The sequence below is a fragment of the Rattus norvegicus genome, chromosome 2, assembly GCF_021556685.1.
Source record: "Rattus norvegicus strain SHRSP/BbbUtx chromosome 2, alternate assembly SHRSP_T2T, whole genome shotgun sequence".
NCBI lineage: Eukaryota > Metazoa > Chordata > Mammalia > Rodentia > Muridae > Rattus > Rattus norvegicus.
Genome location: NC_141535.1, coordinates 58998748 through 59016365, shown reverse-complemented (window position 1 = coordinate 59016365; position 17618 = coordinate 58998748). Strand labels below are relative to the sequence as shown.

At 41.3% G+C, this 17618-nt stretch overlaps 1 protein-coding gene across 7 annotated transcripts in view; it reads right to left on the bottom strand.

Annotated features, from left to right (window-relative positions):
- Positions 1-15476, bottom strand: part of Cplane1 (ciliogenesis and planar polarity effector complex subunit 1) — a 100179-nt gene extending 84703 nt beyond the window's left edge. For 6 of the 7 annotated variants that reach the window (XR_015662721.1, XR_015662724.1, XM_087621753.1 and 3 more), the window contains exons 1-9: positions 15030-15472; positions 12500-12628; positions 8625-8760; positions 8409-8528; positions 7133-7365; positions 5065-5171; positions 3519-3675; positions 2882-2985; positions 1226-1408 (exon numbers count right to left, since the gene is read on the bottom strand). Coding sequence is in view for 5 of the 7 variants with exons in the window: in XM_087621753.1 (XP_087477879.1) it covers positions 1226-1408; positions 2882-2985; positions 3519-3675; positions 5065-5171; positions 7133-7365; positions 8409-8528; positions 8625-8760; positions 12500-12580 (1121 nt within the window). In the remaining 2 variants the exon portion in view is untranslated. 7 annotated transcript variants of the gene reach the window in all.
- Between the last annotated feature and the right edge of the window lie 2142 nt (positions 15477-17618).

Genomic DNA, 17618 nt, shown 5'->3' with positions numbered 1-17618 from the left:
AAAGTTCAGACATACATGCAGGCAAAATACTCATATACATAAAATAAAAATACAAAAGTTTAACAAAAAACATTCACTGTAGGAATTGACGAGTGTTCTCCCAGCATTAATCTGTCACTAAAAATTAATCATTGCTTTCTTGCTAAATAAATCAAGGATGCACCCATGTCAGTTTCCCTTCTACAGACTTAAAATTTCAAAAGTAATTTTCAGTTTTTCTATGTAAAACAGCTCTTGGGGCTGGAGTGATGGCTCAGTGGTTAAGAACTTGTCCTACCCTTCCAGCAGACCTCCATAACTCCAGCTGCAGGGGTGTCTGAAGCCTCTGCCCCCACTCACACTGTACCCACCTCCTCACAGAGTTCTTAAGATGAGTTAATTTTTTTTTCTTTTCTTTTTTTCGGAGCTGGGGACCGAACCCAGGGCCTTGCGCTTGCTAGGCAAGCGCTCTACCACTGAGCTAAATTCCCTTAAATCCCCAACCCCAGATGAGTTAATTTTTAAAACAGCTCTCCCTATATATCTAACTATACAGAGTAAACCAAAAATGGCTCAGCGCTTATCTTATTGAGAACCACATATTCCCTCAATCCTAGAAGACAATTACTATCATCCTCATTTCATGAGAAAATGAGAACTTAAAAATAATTATCACAGGGTTGGGGATTTAGCTCAGTGGTAGAGCGCTTGCCTAGCAAGCGCAAGGCCCTGGGTTCGGTCCCCAGCTCCGAAAAAAAGAAAAAGAAAAAAATAATTATCACTTACACAACTAGGAAATAGGAAAACAAGTATTTGAAATGATTTGTTTGACTACAAAGTCAAATTGCTACCTTTTTTCACAATTAAAATCCAAATATAGTTACACCCTATAGTCTATTAACAACAGATTTTGTATCCTTTGGAAAAACATGTTAATTTTTAGTTACTAAGTTCTCTCAGTGCTACATTTTTAAAATAATAATCACATTTTGTTGTCTTTTATAGTAAAGATAAGTTTTTAGTACTATTAAGAATTTAAATAACTTTATACTTACATAGTCACAATGTCAAATTTTCACCAGGATTAAGCCACAAAAAGAAACAGGAAGAAAACTATAAATAATTAGGAACAGATAAGAAACAGATATTGACATGACAGAGTCACAGAAAAAAAAAACATAAAATATGTATAAAATTAATCACCAAAGAAAATAAGGTATTAAACAAAACAATTCAAATTTCTCACCTATATGTTATTAGTGGATGAAGAGGAATAAATTCAGCTGGCCCAAACTCTATAGAACAACCAAATGTAACTAATGTTAGCAATTCACCCAGGCAGGTCAATAAAACCAGGGAGCCACGCTTTAATACACAAGCCAGAAAAAGACTGTCATGCGTCCAGCTGATGTCACCAACCCAATATGACCTAGAAAGGGCAAATGACAGTTTTAGAAAGGACTGGATAGTAGGTAACTCTCACATAAATTTTGTGAATTTCATTTTGTAGGGGGAAAAAAGGCTTACACATATCTTTTCCAACAACATGCCAATTAGAAATTTACTTAGGTTTATAAGCAATTCGGAAATGGAAATATTCCCCAAAGTTGAGCCACCCATCTTTTGATGAGAATGAACTGTAATCTCACTGGCACCTATGGCCAAGACAGACGAACAGACTTTGAAACTGCCTATCCACCCTGCAGCCTAGTAGGAATCCCACTCACCAGCACACTGCGTCTTCCCAAAGCTCTCCCTTGCTTCTTAACTCCCTGGCAGCACATGTGCCACTAGAACACAGAAAAGGCAGCTCCAACCCTCTGACAGTGGCAGACATAAGTCAAAAGGACCCCTTAGCTGAGCCCAGTGCTGCTCTTAGAAAGGAACTGTGGAGAGGGAAGGAACTAGAGAAGAGAAGGTGCTAGACAACTTGACCACTCTGCAGACTCAGAGGACAGTACAGTAGGAGTTCAGATACAAAGAGGTTAGGAGCTCAAGAGGAGTGCTGGAGAGATGACTCAGCGGTTAAGAGCACCGACTGCTCTTCCAGAGGTCCTGAGTTCAATTCCCAGCAACCACATGGTGGCTCACAACCATCTGTAATGGGATCTGATGCCCTCTTCTGGTGTGTCTGAAGACAGCGACAGTGTACTCATATACATAAAATAAATATTTTTTTAAAGCTCAAGAGAAAATATTTGTACAACAATCTTCTGCAGGTCTTTTCCTTTATTTATTTATTTGGAAACAGATCTCTCTACATAGCCCTGGCTGTCATGGAACTTGCTACTAGACCAAGCTGGCCTTAAACTCTTCGAGATCCCCCTGCCTCTCCCTCCAGAGTGCTGGGATTAAAGATGTATGCCACCACATCCAACTTGTACAGGTCTTATAGTTCATGTTGGTATTCAAAAATCACCTTGGATGTCAACTGTTTAAAAGGCTGTAAATACTCCAGCCTTCCTGAATGGTCTCCCTCCCGAATTTTCCATCTTACCCTCCCCAGCAAAGCCTCATATTGCTCTATCTACTCACAACTTTATTCCTAAGAAGACGGAAAACAATTGAAAAAGAAAATACTGCTGGGGCTGGGGATTTAGCTCAGTGGTTAGAGTGCTTACCTAGGAAGCGCAAGGCCCTGGGTTCGGTCCCCAGCTCCAAAAAAAAGAACCAAAAAAAAAAAAAAAAAAAAAAGAAAATACTGCTATGTACTTTCTACCCTACCCTTCCTTTGAAGCATTTGAGGCTTTCTTTATGTAAAGCAACTTTCAGAATGTACCAGGTAAAAAGGTAAGCTGATTTCTTTATCAAAATGATATTTCCTTCCTTGTAGACCTTCAAACTTCTTAAAGTATTAGAAAGAAAACAAAAACCCTCCTTAGAAATAAGTACGTGCTCTTACCTGGTAAGTGTAGCTGGGACCACGGGATTCTTATTACTACATCCTTTAAGGCCACCACAGAGAGTCACGAAATTCAATGTGTTTATAAATAATACCTGAGTTGCCTAGATGGGGGAAAACATGACAACCAATGAAGTTATCCTGCTGCGTGCTTTGCTTACAACACTGGAGGCTGAGAGAGCCGTTATACTTCAGCATGCAGTCTTTCTAAGCCGGACCATACTGGCAGCCCATCACCATTCTTTGCTTGAGCTGCTCAGAGTAACCTTAAACTTCAAGTCCTCCCACCCAGCCCTGCCAATGACAGGGGTGAGAATGCATGCAGCCGTGCTCTCTGCTCTCCCTCCCTCCATTTCCTTTATCCTCCTCTCACTGTTAACTCTGTTTTGTTGTGTTTGAGACAGGGTTCTACTATGTAGCCTAGGCTGGGCCTTCAACTCAAATCCTCCTACTCCAGCGTGCAGAGTATCGGGATTGCAGGCATTTGCCACCACGGTAAACTTTTTAATTTTCTATTTCTCCAGAACAACTTTTGAAAATTATGACAACTAACTTATATAATTTCAACAAAACACAATGAACTGATAACCTCAATTTTAAAATATCAAGTACTAGTAAGGACACAGGCTATACTGACCGTTGGGTCTTTCTGATTAAGAGTTACTGCTAGAGCAAGGCCATCTCTTGAGAAGGCAGAGATCAGAGCTCCTCTTGACTTTACTGATGCACACTTAGGAATCAGATTGCACAGACGGCATTCCTGTTGTGCCCAGTGAACACGGAAAGGCAGTGACCTAACAAAGTAGTGAAATAAATGATAGCAAGTTTTAATAATTTTATTTACTTATTTTTATGTATATTTTGTTTTAGAAATGAGGTCTCAATATATGACCCAGACTGGCCTTGAAGTCCTGGGATCAAGTGAGCCTTCTTCCTCAGCCTCCCAAGTGACAGAGGCTACAGGCATATGAGACCACGCCAAGTTCATACAGTAATTCTGAAGTTGATACACAGTTTATAACAAATAATAAAAGGGTTGACCTATACTTCAGTGCATGAAATACACGTATCAGGGACTGTTCAGTAGCTGTCAGTCAATCTAGTTTGGTGTTGGAGCTCTGTAGAGTTATATATACCTGTTTCAAATAAATACTTAAACATTTTTATGTGCCAGAAAACATTTTACTAGAATCATCAACATAAGGAAGAGGGCTGAGCAAGGATGATAGGGATATGAATACAAGCAGGCAAAATGGCTACAGAAACATTTTTATGCAATTTATGTCCATTAGTTAAAAACTGAGAAAAAAGAAGGGAAAACAGACCATTTTAGAGTATGCCAGTTTCCCACATTTGTTCTGAGAGGTTAGATAGATGTATAAATTTACTCACCTACTTACAAACTTATCTGTTTTATTTATGTGACTAACAATGTACTTACTGTTAACAAAGAATTCATAAGTCACATTACTTTTCCAAATCTTATATAGGAATTATAAGCTTTTACTATATTTTGCTCTATTTTATGGAGCTTAGAATACAAATTATTTTACTACTAAAATTTTTTAATTAAAAAAAAAAAACAAAACAAAAACTCTTGGATAGGCCTGTTGGCTCCAGCATTTGGGATATAAAAACAAGAGGATCTCTATGCATCCAAGACCAGCATGGTTCACACACAGAGCTCCAGGAAAGCCAGGGCTACATACTAAGACTTTGTCCAAAAACACAGAATAAAACATAATAGTTGAGCATTTCGAAGGTACAAAGTAACTCCAAGTATTTTTGCCCCCTTTAAATTTCAATTCATTTCAAAGTAATTATTTTTATAGTACCAAGACAGGGGTTGGGGATTTAGCTCAGCGGTAGAGCACTTGCCTAACAACCGTAAGGCCCTGGGTTCGGTCCCCAGCTCCGAAAAAAAACAAAAAAAACAAAAACTTGCTTATAGTACCAAGACAAAAATACCACATACTATGCTATCCCTTACATGCTCTCCCTTCTAGGAAAAGAAATAAAAACAAGAGAAACTGTCTAGATTAAATGTTTAAACATGAAAGGTGGAAAGAAAGATCTACACAGCTAGAAAAAACAAAATTAAGATCTAAAAATCTTAAACACATACTGGTCAAAAACACTAGTTTAAAAGCGGAAAATAAGAAAACGGGAAATATTTACCTCACCTTATAGATGTAAATATATTCTCATACCACTGAATGGCCAGAAATGTTAGCTTCAAGCATTCTCCAGAATAAAAAGTAAATGAACACAGGCAGCGGTCACCAAATAACTGTGGACAAATTTAGTAATTTAGTATAAAATTAATCTGAAAATAAATTGATATATGCAAATATCTCCTGTAATGGAAAATAACTGGACCCAGCTTTTACTTTCATTTTTTTTAAGATTTATTCATTTATTATATATAAGTACACTGTAGCTGTCTTCAGACGCACCAGAAGAGGGCATCAGATCCCATTACAGATGGTTGTGAGCCACCATGTGGTTGCTGGGAATTGAACTCAGGACCCCTGGAAGAGTAGTCAGGTGCTCTTAACTGCTGAGCCATCTCTCCAGCCCTTATTTTCATTTTTAACAGTAAGCTTAAGGCTACATTATTTTTCTTTTCCCAGAAGCAAGGCCCAAATGGGAAATTAGCCTAAGGCCAGGGAAGGGCTCTTGTGGGGCAGGGGAGCAAACCTAGGATCTTGAGCATGTTGTTTACTTCAAGTCCAAATGAAATGCCAAAGTAATGTGTACCGGAGTTCCAAGAGCACAGCAGGGTAACTGCTGACTGTATTATGACTGTATTATCAGTATTATGACTAATACTATAAAATAGAGTAACAATATCATCAAAGTGACTCCAAGATTAAAATTCCCAACATATTAATGTGTTTAATGCCTGAAGACATAGAAATGCTTATTACCCTGATTTGATAATAATACATAAATATATAGAAATACTATATGCCACTTCAGAGATATGTACAAATACTGGTTTAACAATATATACTTTCCTATCGATAAACCTCATGTGATTACAATAACAACAACAACAACAACAACAAAAACAATATATACTGCTACTTGCTGGGAAGGTTGCTGTAAAATTATTCTCTACTTTTACAGTTTATATTATTTAATTAGAGTATCACTTTACTGGGAGAGACTAATAAAATTTCAAAATGCAATTTTTTGGTTTTGTTTTTCAAGACAGGGTTTCTCTGTGTAACAGCCCCGGCTGTCCTGGAACTCACTCTGTGGGCCAGGCTGGCCTTGAACTTGGAGATCTACCTACTTCTACCTACCTGCTGGGACTAAAGGCCTGCTTTTTTTTTTTTTTTTTTTAAAAAAAGAGAGGCTGTTACATGGCCCAGTCTGGTCTGAACTGATCATCCTGCTTCTGTTTACACAATGCTGAGATTATAGTCATGTACCACCAAGCCTGACTTCAAACTACAATTTCTAACAAAAATGAATTAGGTAACAGATGAATTCAGACAGAGATGACTGTTGACCCTATTTAAAATTTGCATTTTAAAGAATGAATCTGGGGTTGGGGATTTAGCTCAGTGGTAGAGCACTTGCCTAGCAAGCGCAAGGCTCTGGGTTCAGTCCCCAGCTCCGAAAAAAAGAATAAAAAAAAAAAAAAAAAGAATGAATCTACTATACCCTGAAATTTAATGACTTAAAACCACCAGTTCTAACTTATTAACTTACAAAACATACACACATTTTACTTTAACTTGGTTGTTTATGACAAGGCCTCACTATATAGCCAAGATAGTCCGGAGTTCAATATGCAACCCAGGAGGCTGAAGCTTGGGGTAGTGCTTGGGTATCTGCTTCCCAAAGGCCTGGCCTCAGGTCTGCCTTACCATGCTCACTAAACCCATCTGCCTCCAAAGGCCTGGCCTCAGGTCTGCCTTACCATGCTTACTAACCCCATCTGCCTCCAAAGGCCTGGCCTCAGGTCTGCCTTACCATGCTCACTAACCCCATCTGCCTCCGGGGTGCTCGGACTGCAGATATGTACCACCATGTTCACCACCCGCTCACTACAAGTCCTACTACAGACTAGGAGGAAGATTTTATTTTGAAAGCATTTTCAAAATCGTCTTTCCAACCACCAGATCTGACTAGTAACAAACAGGTATGCAATTATACTCCTGACTAAACAGCTTCTCTGACAGCACCAGTTTTTAAAGCCTAAGAACTCTACTCCATAGTGTATCATTTGAATTTTACCTCATTTTTTACAAAAACAGCATCCACTACAGCTTCTTTATCTTTAGTGGAAGGCAATAAAATTGCTTCTTCAGGCACAATCTGAGACCACTGACCCACCAAAGAAAGGCTTTTAGAAGATAAGATATTCTTCAATTCCATGTATTCCCACAGAAGTATGCAGCCAGAAGATGTAATAAGCAGAATTCTTTTCCCATTTTCAGCTACATATAAGGATAGTCTTGAAGAGCTTGCTAATTAACACAAAACAAAACAGAAAAATTAGACTTCTGCAATCTGATTTTTTTTTAATGTGTTGGCTTTTATGAAATAGGTTCTCACTCTGTAGCCAGGCTGGCTTCTACTTCACTGTGATCCTCCTACTTCAGCCTCCTGAATGCTTGCCTGGCAATGTTAGCTACCAATAGTCAGAACTCAAGCTGTTTACATCAAGGATGTTAAAACTAAAGCATTAATAGTAAAAGTATAAGCAACAATTACATTTACTACTTTTCATTTTTTGAGACAGAATTTCTCTTTGTAGCCCTGGAACTTACTATGTAGACCAGGCTGGCCTCAAACTCAAGAGAACTGCCTGCCTCTGCCTCCGAGGTGCTGGGATAAAAGGCGCACACCACCAAGCCTGGCATTAATAATAATGTACTAGGAACTGACCCTTTGCCCTGTGCATGCTTAGCAAGTGCTCTCACACTGAGACCCACTGCTAAAGTCCATTTGTTTTTTTTTTTTAAAGATTTATTTATTATATATAAGTACACCATCGCTGTCTTCAGACACACCAGAAGGGCATCAGATCTCATTACAGATGGTTGTGAGCCACCATGTGGTTGCTGGGATTTGAACTCAGGACCTCTGGAAGAGCAGTCAGTGCTCTTAACCGCTGAGCCATCTCTGCAGCCTGCTAAAGTCCTTTTTACATTTTATCTTAAGACAAGGTCTACACGCAAGCTGACCTTCAGCTCCATCTGAGGGACAAGCAATACTTAGTCTTCTGTTCAAGCTGCCTCAGTCTCCTGAATTGTTGGGATTACAGACCTGTGCCATAAAAACTGCAATACTGTGTGACAGTAGGAACCTGTTTTCACAGCAATGACAGGAATGCCAGGTTTTCTCCTTCAAGCTGAATTAGGTGCAAAGCACCACCAGCCAAATATCAGAACATACAGTGTACAGACAGAAAGAGACATGCATAAGCACACAAACACAGACACACTATCAAACAGCACTGTGAAAGCTTTGATAGACTTTTCCATCAAACAAAAATTTAAAGCCCTACCTACTGTAGCTTTTATAGCTTCTTTAGGCCTTTCAGTCACTTGTATCTTTTTCACACAGTCTTGATCTCTGTTCCAGAGGAACAGCTCTCCTGTAGTGAGGACCCCGGACAGCCACACATCTGCTCAAAAGCAAAGTCATGTTAACACCGCCACTCACTTTGTTTTCTTCAAAGATCACAGTAAACTAGCCTTTGAACATGTCAGGAGTACTTAACCGTTAGTGGATGTTGCCAGGAAAACAACATCCTTCAACAAAGGCTGCAGACTAGGAATCTTCTTCTTTGTTCTTCCTGACAGCAAATTAATCTCATTTATGAATTTCTCATCCAGAAGAAAAACAGCTTCATTTTCCTAAGAGAAAAAGACACGTGAAGTTCTTAGGTGGTCCCAAGAGTAAATTCCATTATCTTGTCTACATAAGTTACTCTAGAAAGGAAAACAGAACAACATTTAAGAACAAGAATAATTTATACCACATTGACCTAAAATCTAAACATTCCATTGTTTTAAAGTAAGGCTTGCCTTAGGGTGTTGCTCAGGGATAGGAGGGCTTGTCCAGCACGCATGAGGTCATGATTCTGTATCATGACTATGGAACAAGTAAAGAATAATAAAATACCTCTTGCTAAAATTACTAGGTAAGGTGATCTAACAGCTAGCTGCACTTAAAGTTCTTTAACACTCTAGGAGCATTAGCCATATTAAACTTCTATTTATGTGAATATATGGATAAGTTTTTATACTGTTTGATTAGATTAAAATGCCTATGGCTCTGGAAATCTGTAAGCTCATGACCCCAATCACTTTTTCTGTCTAGAAAAAGTAGAGTATTTTTGATGAAGTTTGTGGAGCCGGCAGCAGCAGCAACACCTCAGAACCTGTTAAAAACACAAATTACTAGAGCTGGAAAGACGGCTCAGTGGGTAAAAGCACTGGCTGCTCTTCCTGAGGCCCTGATTCACTTCACAGCACCCACGTGATAGCACACAACCATCTGTAACTGTAGTCTCAAGGGGTTTTTATGTAATCTGATGCTCTCTTCTGGTTCACAGGCATAAGTGCAAATAAAACTCATATACATAAAATACATAAAATTTTGAAACATTCTAAATATTTAAAAAAAATGAAATGAGCAAACAGGAAAACATAAATTACCCAGCCCAGATTTACTAAGCTGGAAATGCTATGGGGCTCAGCAATCTATTTTTATAATATTTTAGTTAGTTTACAAAATATTTCAATCATTTCATTATGATATATTTAAACATACTATCACATATTTTGCTCATATTGGCCCATTAACCAACCTTGCTCCTTTCCTACATCAAAGAACTCACTCCCCTTCTGCTTTTGTCTTATATGCACCTTCATATAAAGTCTAGATGAAACATGAGAAAAAGCACAGCATATTTCTCTTTCTCCATCTTCACATCATCTTCTTTTGTCATGACTACCTCCCACTGGATCCTCCTTCCTCCCCCCTGGATCCCTTCTTCCTCTCCCAGGATCCCTTCTTTCTCCCACTGGACTCTCCTTCCTCCCTCTGGACCCCTTCTTCCTCCCGCCTAGACCCTCCTTTCTCCCTCTAGACCCTCCTTTCTCACTCTGGACTCTTTCTCCCCCTGGACCCCTTCTTCTTCCCCCTGGACCCCTTCTTCTTCCCCCTGTACCCCTTCTTCTTCCCCCTGGACCTCTTCTTCTTCCCCCTGGACCCCTTCCTCCTCCTGGAACCCTTCTTCCTCCCCACTAGACCCCTTCTTCTTCCTCCTAGGCCCCCCTCTCTCCCCCAGGACCTCTCTTCCTCCCCCTGGACCCCTCTTCCTCCCCCTGGACCTCTCTTCCTCCCCCTGGACCCCTCTTCCTCCCCCTGGACCTCTTCTTCCTCCCCCTGGACCCCTTATTCCTCCCTCCTAGACCCCTTCTTCCTCTAACAAGGTCCCCTTTTTACTTGCACATCATATACATATTTTTAAATGCAGATTTTTCACATTTTGAGAAAAAGCATGCAGGGCTTGTCTTTCTGTGTCAGGCTTCTCTTGTTTACAACAGGATGATCTCTAGCTCGGTACATGATCCTTCAAAATTCTCCTTTTAGGGATGAATACATTTCACCTGTCCAGATGACTTTGATGAGTATAAAGGTTAAAAACTCCTAGGCTGGAGGATGGCTCAACAGTTAAGAGTATTTGCTACTCTTCCAGGTCCCGCTTGATTCCCAGCACCCATGTGCAGCTCACAACTGTACCCCTCTTCTGTCCTGTGTGGGAACCAATCATGCATGCAATGTACTTACATACATGAAAGGGAAACACTCACATACAGAATATTAAACAAATTTTAAAGTAAAGAACTCCCATTATAGGTAAGTTAATTATAGGTAGAATTTCTCACTGAAAATATGAATCTTTATGTCAATGATCAGTATAAGTAGAAGGGGATTATGCCATTCTGGAAATCAGTCTGGAGGTTCCTCAGAAAATTGGACATTGAACTGCCTGAGGATCCAGCTATACCTCTCTTGGGCATATACCCAAAAGATGCCCCAACGTATAAAAAAGACACGTGCTCCACTATGTTCATCGCAGCCTTATTTATAATAGCCAGAAGCTGGAAAGAACCCAGATGCCCTTCAACAGAGGAATGGATACAAAAAATGTGGTACATCTACACAATGGAATATTACTCAGCTATCAAAAACAACGGCTTTATGAAATTCGTAGGCAAATGGTTGGAACTGGAAAATATCATCCTGAGTGAGCTAACCCAATCACAGAAAGACATACATGGTATGCACTCACTGATAAGTGGCTATTAGCCCAAATGCTTGAATTACCCTAGATGCTTAGAACAAATGAAACTCAAGACGGATGATCAAAATGTGAATGCTTCACTCCTTCTCTAAAAGGGGAACAAGAATACCCTTGGCAGGGAAGAGAGAGGCAAAGATTAAAACAGAGACTGAAGGAACTCCCATTCAGAGCCTGCCCACATGTGGCCCATACATATACAGCTACCCAATTAGACAAGATGGATGAAGCAAAGAAGTGCAGACCGACAGGAGCCGGATGTAGATCGCTCCTGAGAGACACAGCCAGAATACAGCAAATACAGAGGCGAATGCCAGCAGCAAACCACTGAACTGAGAATAGGACCCCCGTTGAAGGAATCTGAGAAAGAACTGGAAGAGCTTGAAGGGGCTCGAGACCCCATATGTACAACAATGCCAAGCAACCAGAGCTTCCAGGGACTAAGTCACTACCTAAAGACTATACATGGACTGACCCTGGACTCTGACCTCATAGGTAGCAATGAATATCCTAGTAAGAGCACCGGTGGAAGGGGAAGCCCTGGGTCCTGCTAAGACTGAACCCCCAGTGAACTAGACTGTTGGGGGGAGGGCAGCAATGGGGGTAGGGTTGGGAGGGGAACACCCATAAGGAAGGGGAGGGGGGATGTTTGCCCGAAAACCAAAGAATTATTATTAAGTATTAAATAAATAAATAAATAAAAAAGAAGGGGATTATGTAGGTTTGCTGACTCTAAGGTGTGAGTGCTATACCATATTTTATGAATGGCACACCTGGATTATTAATGCCTTATGGCCCACCTCTCCTATTCTAGCTCTGAGGCTACTTTATAGCACACTCATGAAAGACACAATATTAGGAAACACTCCACTGTTTTGGTAGAATAAGTGTAAGAAATTCAACACTCCTTTGATATGAAGAAACTTGGTATGATGAAAAAAATTAAAACAAAAGCTTTCGCCTAGATAGATGACTCAGTTCTCTGCAAATGCTAACTTATGCATTATAACTTTAACACGCCCACCTACTATACCCATACACATTTTTTGAAAATGCTAACTTGCACATTATAACTTCAACACTCGCGCGCACACACGCACACGCACACACGCACACGCACACACACACACACACACACGCACACGCACGCACACACACACACACGCACGCACACGCACATTTTTTGTTGTTTTTTGAAGTCACAGATTATCCCTGTATCTTACAAGAAAAGCACATATTTAACACATATAAAACCCTTTGTATATGAATAAAGGAAAACTCACTTGACCCAACCAGGACACTCTGGGCCAGGGTTTTTTCTGTTTGATACTCGTTGATGTCAAAACTTCTAATCTCATTTCCATGCTTGTTGAGCTACCAGTGACCAATTAAGGAAAGCCAGTCACCAGATCCTGTGAATAAAAACAGCAGTAATAAATAGCCTGTAATATTTACAGAGAAGGATAGGTTACTTTCCTCAACACTGACAAAATGACAGATGAAAACCATCGAAGTAAGGGAGGAAAGATTTATTGTGGCTTCGTTTCAGAAGGCTCAACCCCCAGCTGCTTGCTTGCACAGAACACCCTGCTTTAGGAGCACAGGGTAGAGGAGAGTCTTCACCTCACAGGAGAAAGAAAGCAGAGGGAGTGGGGATAGTGAACCAGGTATAACCTTCAAAGGTGCACCCCTAGTGACCTACGTCCTCTAACTAGACCAAACTCCTGAAGTTTCCAGAACCTCCCACAACAGCATCACAAGCCGGGGACAAAGTAATCAGTCAAGCAAAGGAACCTGTAGGAAACATCTGAAATTCAAATGATAACACTGAACATGCTAATTTAGAACATCAAGAACTTTTAATACATCACAAAAATCTTTTTAAAAATGATTTATTTATTTTTATTTCGTGTGAATCGGTGTCTTTCCTGCATGTAAGTCTGTGTAAGGCTGTTGGATCTCCTGGGGCTGGAGTTGTAAGCTGCCATGTGGGTGCTGGAAATTGAAACCGGGTCCTCAGCCAGTTCTCTTAACTGCTGAGCCACTGTCTCCAACCCCAGTAATTCTCTTTTAAAGGTAAGAAATGGCATTCTGTATTTCATCCACATCCTCATCAGAGGCAAAATGTATTTGCTTTCTTAACACATTATTTCTCAGGCAGTAGCCATAAACAAAGTTTGCATATGATCTGCATTTCTCAGAGTAGCTGACTATATTTTAGTAAAGAAGGGCGAATTCCCTAGCCTCCTGCTCTTCCTCTGACTTTGCTAGTGCGCTGCCTGTTCCCTTGTCCTATGGTAGACTGAGGGATTACTCTGCCCAAGAAAATACAATGAAAGTGATGCTATGAACTTCCAAGGCCAAATCTCAAAAGGTGACAAAAGAAATCTCTGGAGTAACCATTTACGAAACTCCTCCCACCAGGTAAAGCAAACTGCCTGTCAGCCCACACAGCAAGTCCAAACCAGCTCGCCTGAAGAAGCCTAGCCCATCCTGTTGCTACACATCAAGTCGCAGCTGCTCCGGAGGCTGAGGCAGGAAGACTAAATGCAGGCTTTTCTGTGCCAAGACTGAATTCATGAACTGTCTCAAAGTGAAAAGTAAGAAGAGCTGAGATACCGTTCGGAGCTGGGCACTAGTTTGGCACAGGAGGTTTTCTGTTCAACATTGCGGTTTACTGACTTGTTCTTATACACCCCTGGGCCACCAGCCCAAGGGTGAGCTGAGGCCTCGCACACCAACCATCAATCAAAAAAATGCCCCACAGGCTTGGCCACAGACCAGTCTAGGGGTGGGGTGCAGGGCGGGGGAGGGGGGGCATTTTTTTTCAACTCAGGTTCTTCCCAAATGATTATAGTTTGTGATGAACTGACAGGAAACTCCCTAATCGTGTCAGTGAAGAAACGAAAGCTCAGGTGTTCCAAATGAAAGATGATTTAACTGCATAAGGCAGCCAAATGAGCAGTTTATCCTGCATCAGAAAACAAAACAAAAAGCTCTATTATTCAATGCTAAGTTTCCTAAATTTGATGGCTACTTATATAAAAGAGCATCCTGGAAATATGCATTGTACTGAAATGACAAGTGAATATAAGACTGTATAATACATGCAAATCATCCTCAAACCAAAAGCTATTTCTAGGTAGTTAATAGTTCCGAAATACTGTATGTATGCACATGTATAACGAGAAAAATAAAGTACAGCCAAATATAAAGAACTAGTTAATCTGAAAAAATACATAGTTAATTGTATTATTTTTACAACTTTTATGTAAATATAAAATCAATAAAAGGCAACTGGAGAAAACAAAACACATTCAGTTAATCATCATTGGATTCTACTGGTGACTATTCTAACAGATGTACTTGAGAAGGCAAATTGTTAGTTTTGGTTTTGGTGGATTGATTGTATAATTTTTTTTTTATTTCATGAGTCCTTACATCTAGATATGAGAGATAAACACTTAAAGATGTATGCAAAGGATTTGTTTGGAAATATGTAGAATTATATTTTGCAAGTAAAACGTAAAAGATAAAAAAGATAGCAAACCACTTCAAGATTTCGGGACGGTGCCCTACAGAATCACGTACAACCTCCCATCACTTAGAATTCTAAAAATCACCTCCTGGGATGCAGCAAACACCATTTTCTGACGCATACTGCAAAGCCTCTCAAAAACACTGATGCCTCAAGATAGAGACCAAACACCACACAACAGGCACCACTGATGGAAGAATTGTGATAAATCTGCTCCATCGCGCAAATAGGACGGGAGTAATCTGCCAAGTCTACAGGAACTGGGGAAAGGGTACCTTTATTTCAAACAAATCGGGGCGTGCATTTTCAAGAAAATCACTGCCGTCCTGGGGTTTCTGCCACGGAGGATGCTAGGAACCCGCGTCCATTCCCCGCTGCTCTGTCGTCGGTGGGGTCTGCTGACAAGTTTCCTCGTGACTGTGGCCGAAGAGCCCTGTCCGAAGGTCTCCCGTGGACCTGTGGGGGGCCACGGCGGGGAGGGGGCGCCTGCGAGGCCAGGGAGGACGGGTGCGAGACGGCAGACGGCCGCGAGGAAGACGGAGGTACCCACAGCCAGCGGGGAGACCCTGGGAGGCGGGAGGCGCGGGGACCGAGCCCTAGGGAAGGTTCCCAAGCCGTTACCTCCCGCTGAGGCAGTCAGAGCGGCGAAAACGTAGCGACAAGGAGAAAGGCAATGAGGCCGCGCCCGCCTCCCCACAGCGGTGTCCAGGAGACGCGTGGGCGGGAGCATCCCCCACTGCGCATGCTCCGTGCCGCTCAAGGGGCGGGCACCTAGCGGCTCCCAGCACTGCCTCCTCGGCGTCGCCAGCCTCGCCCCTGCGTTCTTGGAGAGCGCTGCTAGCCTGCCAGGGTGTTTTTTTTTTTTTGTTTTTTTTGTTTTTTTTTTCGGAGCTGGGGACCGAACCCAGGGCCTTGCGCTTGCTAGGCAAGCGCTCTACCACTGAGCCAAATCCCCAACCCCCCTTCACCGAGTTTATCCTGCCCTCCCGCTCTCGCCTCAGCTCTGCAGTCCCTTCTCTCTCCATCCATGGCTTCTCGTGCTGGTCTTTTGAGTTCCTGGGCTCTGCTTGGAGCTTGGCAGGAGAATGCTTTCAAAACCAACACTTACACCTGCGCTGTGAAAGAAGGGTTGTTGCGTTTGTAGAGGACCGGATTTTGATTCCCAGCACCTACATGGTGGCAATAACCCTGGCTAACAACTCCAGGAATTCTGGCACCCTTTTCTGGCTTCTGTGGGCACCAGGCACAAAGGGGGTGCACATACATGTAGGTAAAACACTCATAAAATAACAAAATAAATAAACAAACCTAAACTCCCTCGAGGAGCCCTTCATAGACCTAAAAGAAAAAGGGTTGACGGCCATCCATAAGTGAAAAATACTAAAATAAAATTTTCCTGATGGGGAGCCATAGAACATGTTTTTCATTTGTACGGATTTTATTTTTCTCTTCAGAAGTATCTAGTTTGTTCATTTGCTCTATTTTAAATGGAACTACTAAAGCAAGTAGTTCCTTTCTTTTTCTTTTTAATTCTGTAGATTCTAGATATTGCACCTCTGTTAGATAAATAGCCAGCAAGTATCCTTTCCCATCCTGTAAGTGATCTCTTCAGTTTTGTCTTCTTTACTACGCAAAAAAACATTTAGTTTTATGTAATTCCGCTTGCCATTTTTAAATTTTGCTTTCTATGCATTTGAAATCCTATCCAAAAATATTATTATTTCCAGCAACATCTTTAAGTATTTCCCATATGTTTTCTTGTTTTTGTTTTTGAGTTGTGGGTATTATACAAACAACTGACTCATTTTGAATTCCACAATTATTTGTGTAGAGGCACACAACTATGACTCATATATGGAGGTCAGGGGACAAATTCTAGCAGTAATTCTCCTTCCAGTTCAACTCAGAAGCTTGGCAGCAAGTACTTTTACCTTCTGAAGCCATCTTTGCTTAGTCCTTGGGGTATTGTTTGAGATGGTGGTTGATCTGCTTGTATATCCAGTTTTCCTAGCCCCATTTGATGGAGAGTCTGTCTTTTGTATGGTTTTGGCCCTTTTGTCAAGAATCAATTGACTGGAAATGCATGGGGTTATTTCTGAGCCCTCCAGTGTGTCCCATGGCTCTGTGTGTTTCTCGTTATGCCAGTACCCTGCTATTTTGTTACTATGGCTCTGTGTATGTCTTGAAATTCGGGATCTTGGGACCTTGAGCTTTGCTCTTTTTGCTCGACAACAATAATTTGTCGATTAGGAGAGCAATAATTTGTCAATTTGGAATTTCTTTTGAACCCATAAATTTTAGAATTATTTCTCTAGTTGTGCAAGGAATGTAGTTAGCATTTTACTAAGGTTGCATTAAATCTTTAGATGGCTTTGGTTAGTTGGACTTTTTTTTTCTTTTCTTTTCTTGGATATTTTATTTACATTTCAAATGTTATCCCCTTTACCGGGTCCCCCTCCATAAACCCCCATCCCATCCCCTTTGCCCCTGCTTCTATGAGGGTGCTCCCTTACCCACCCAACCACCCATCCACTCCCTCCTGCCTTCCCACCCTGGCATTCCCCTACACTGGGGCATCGAGCCTTCACAGAACCAAAGACCTCTCCTCTCATTCATGCTCAACAAGACCATCCTCTGCTACATATGCGGCTGGAGCCATGGGTCCTTCCATGTGTACTCTTTGGTTTAGTCCCTGGAGCTCTGGGGGAAAGGGGGAGGTGTCTGGTTGGTTGGTATTGTTGTTCTTCCTATGAGGTTGCAAACCTGTTCAGATCCTTCAGATCTTTCTCTAATTCCTCCATTGGTGACCCAATGGTTGGTTGCCTGCGAGCATCCACCTCTGTATTTGTCAGGCTCTAGCAGAG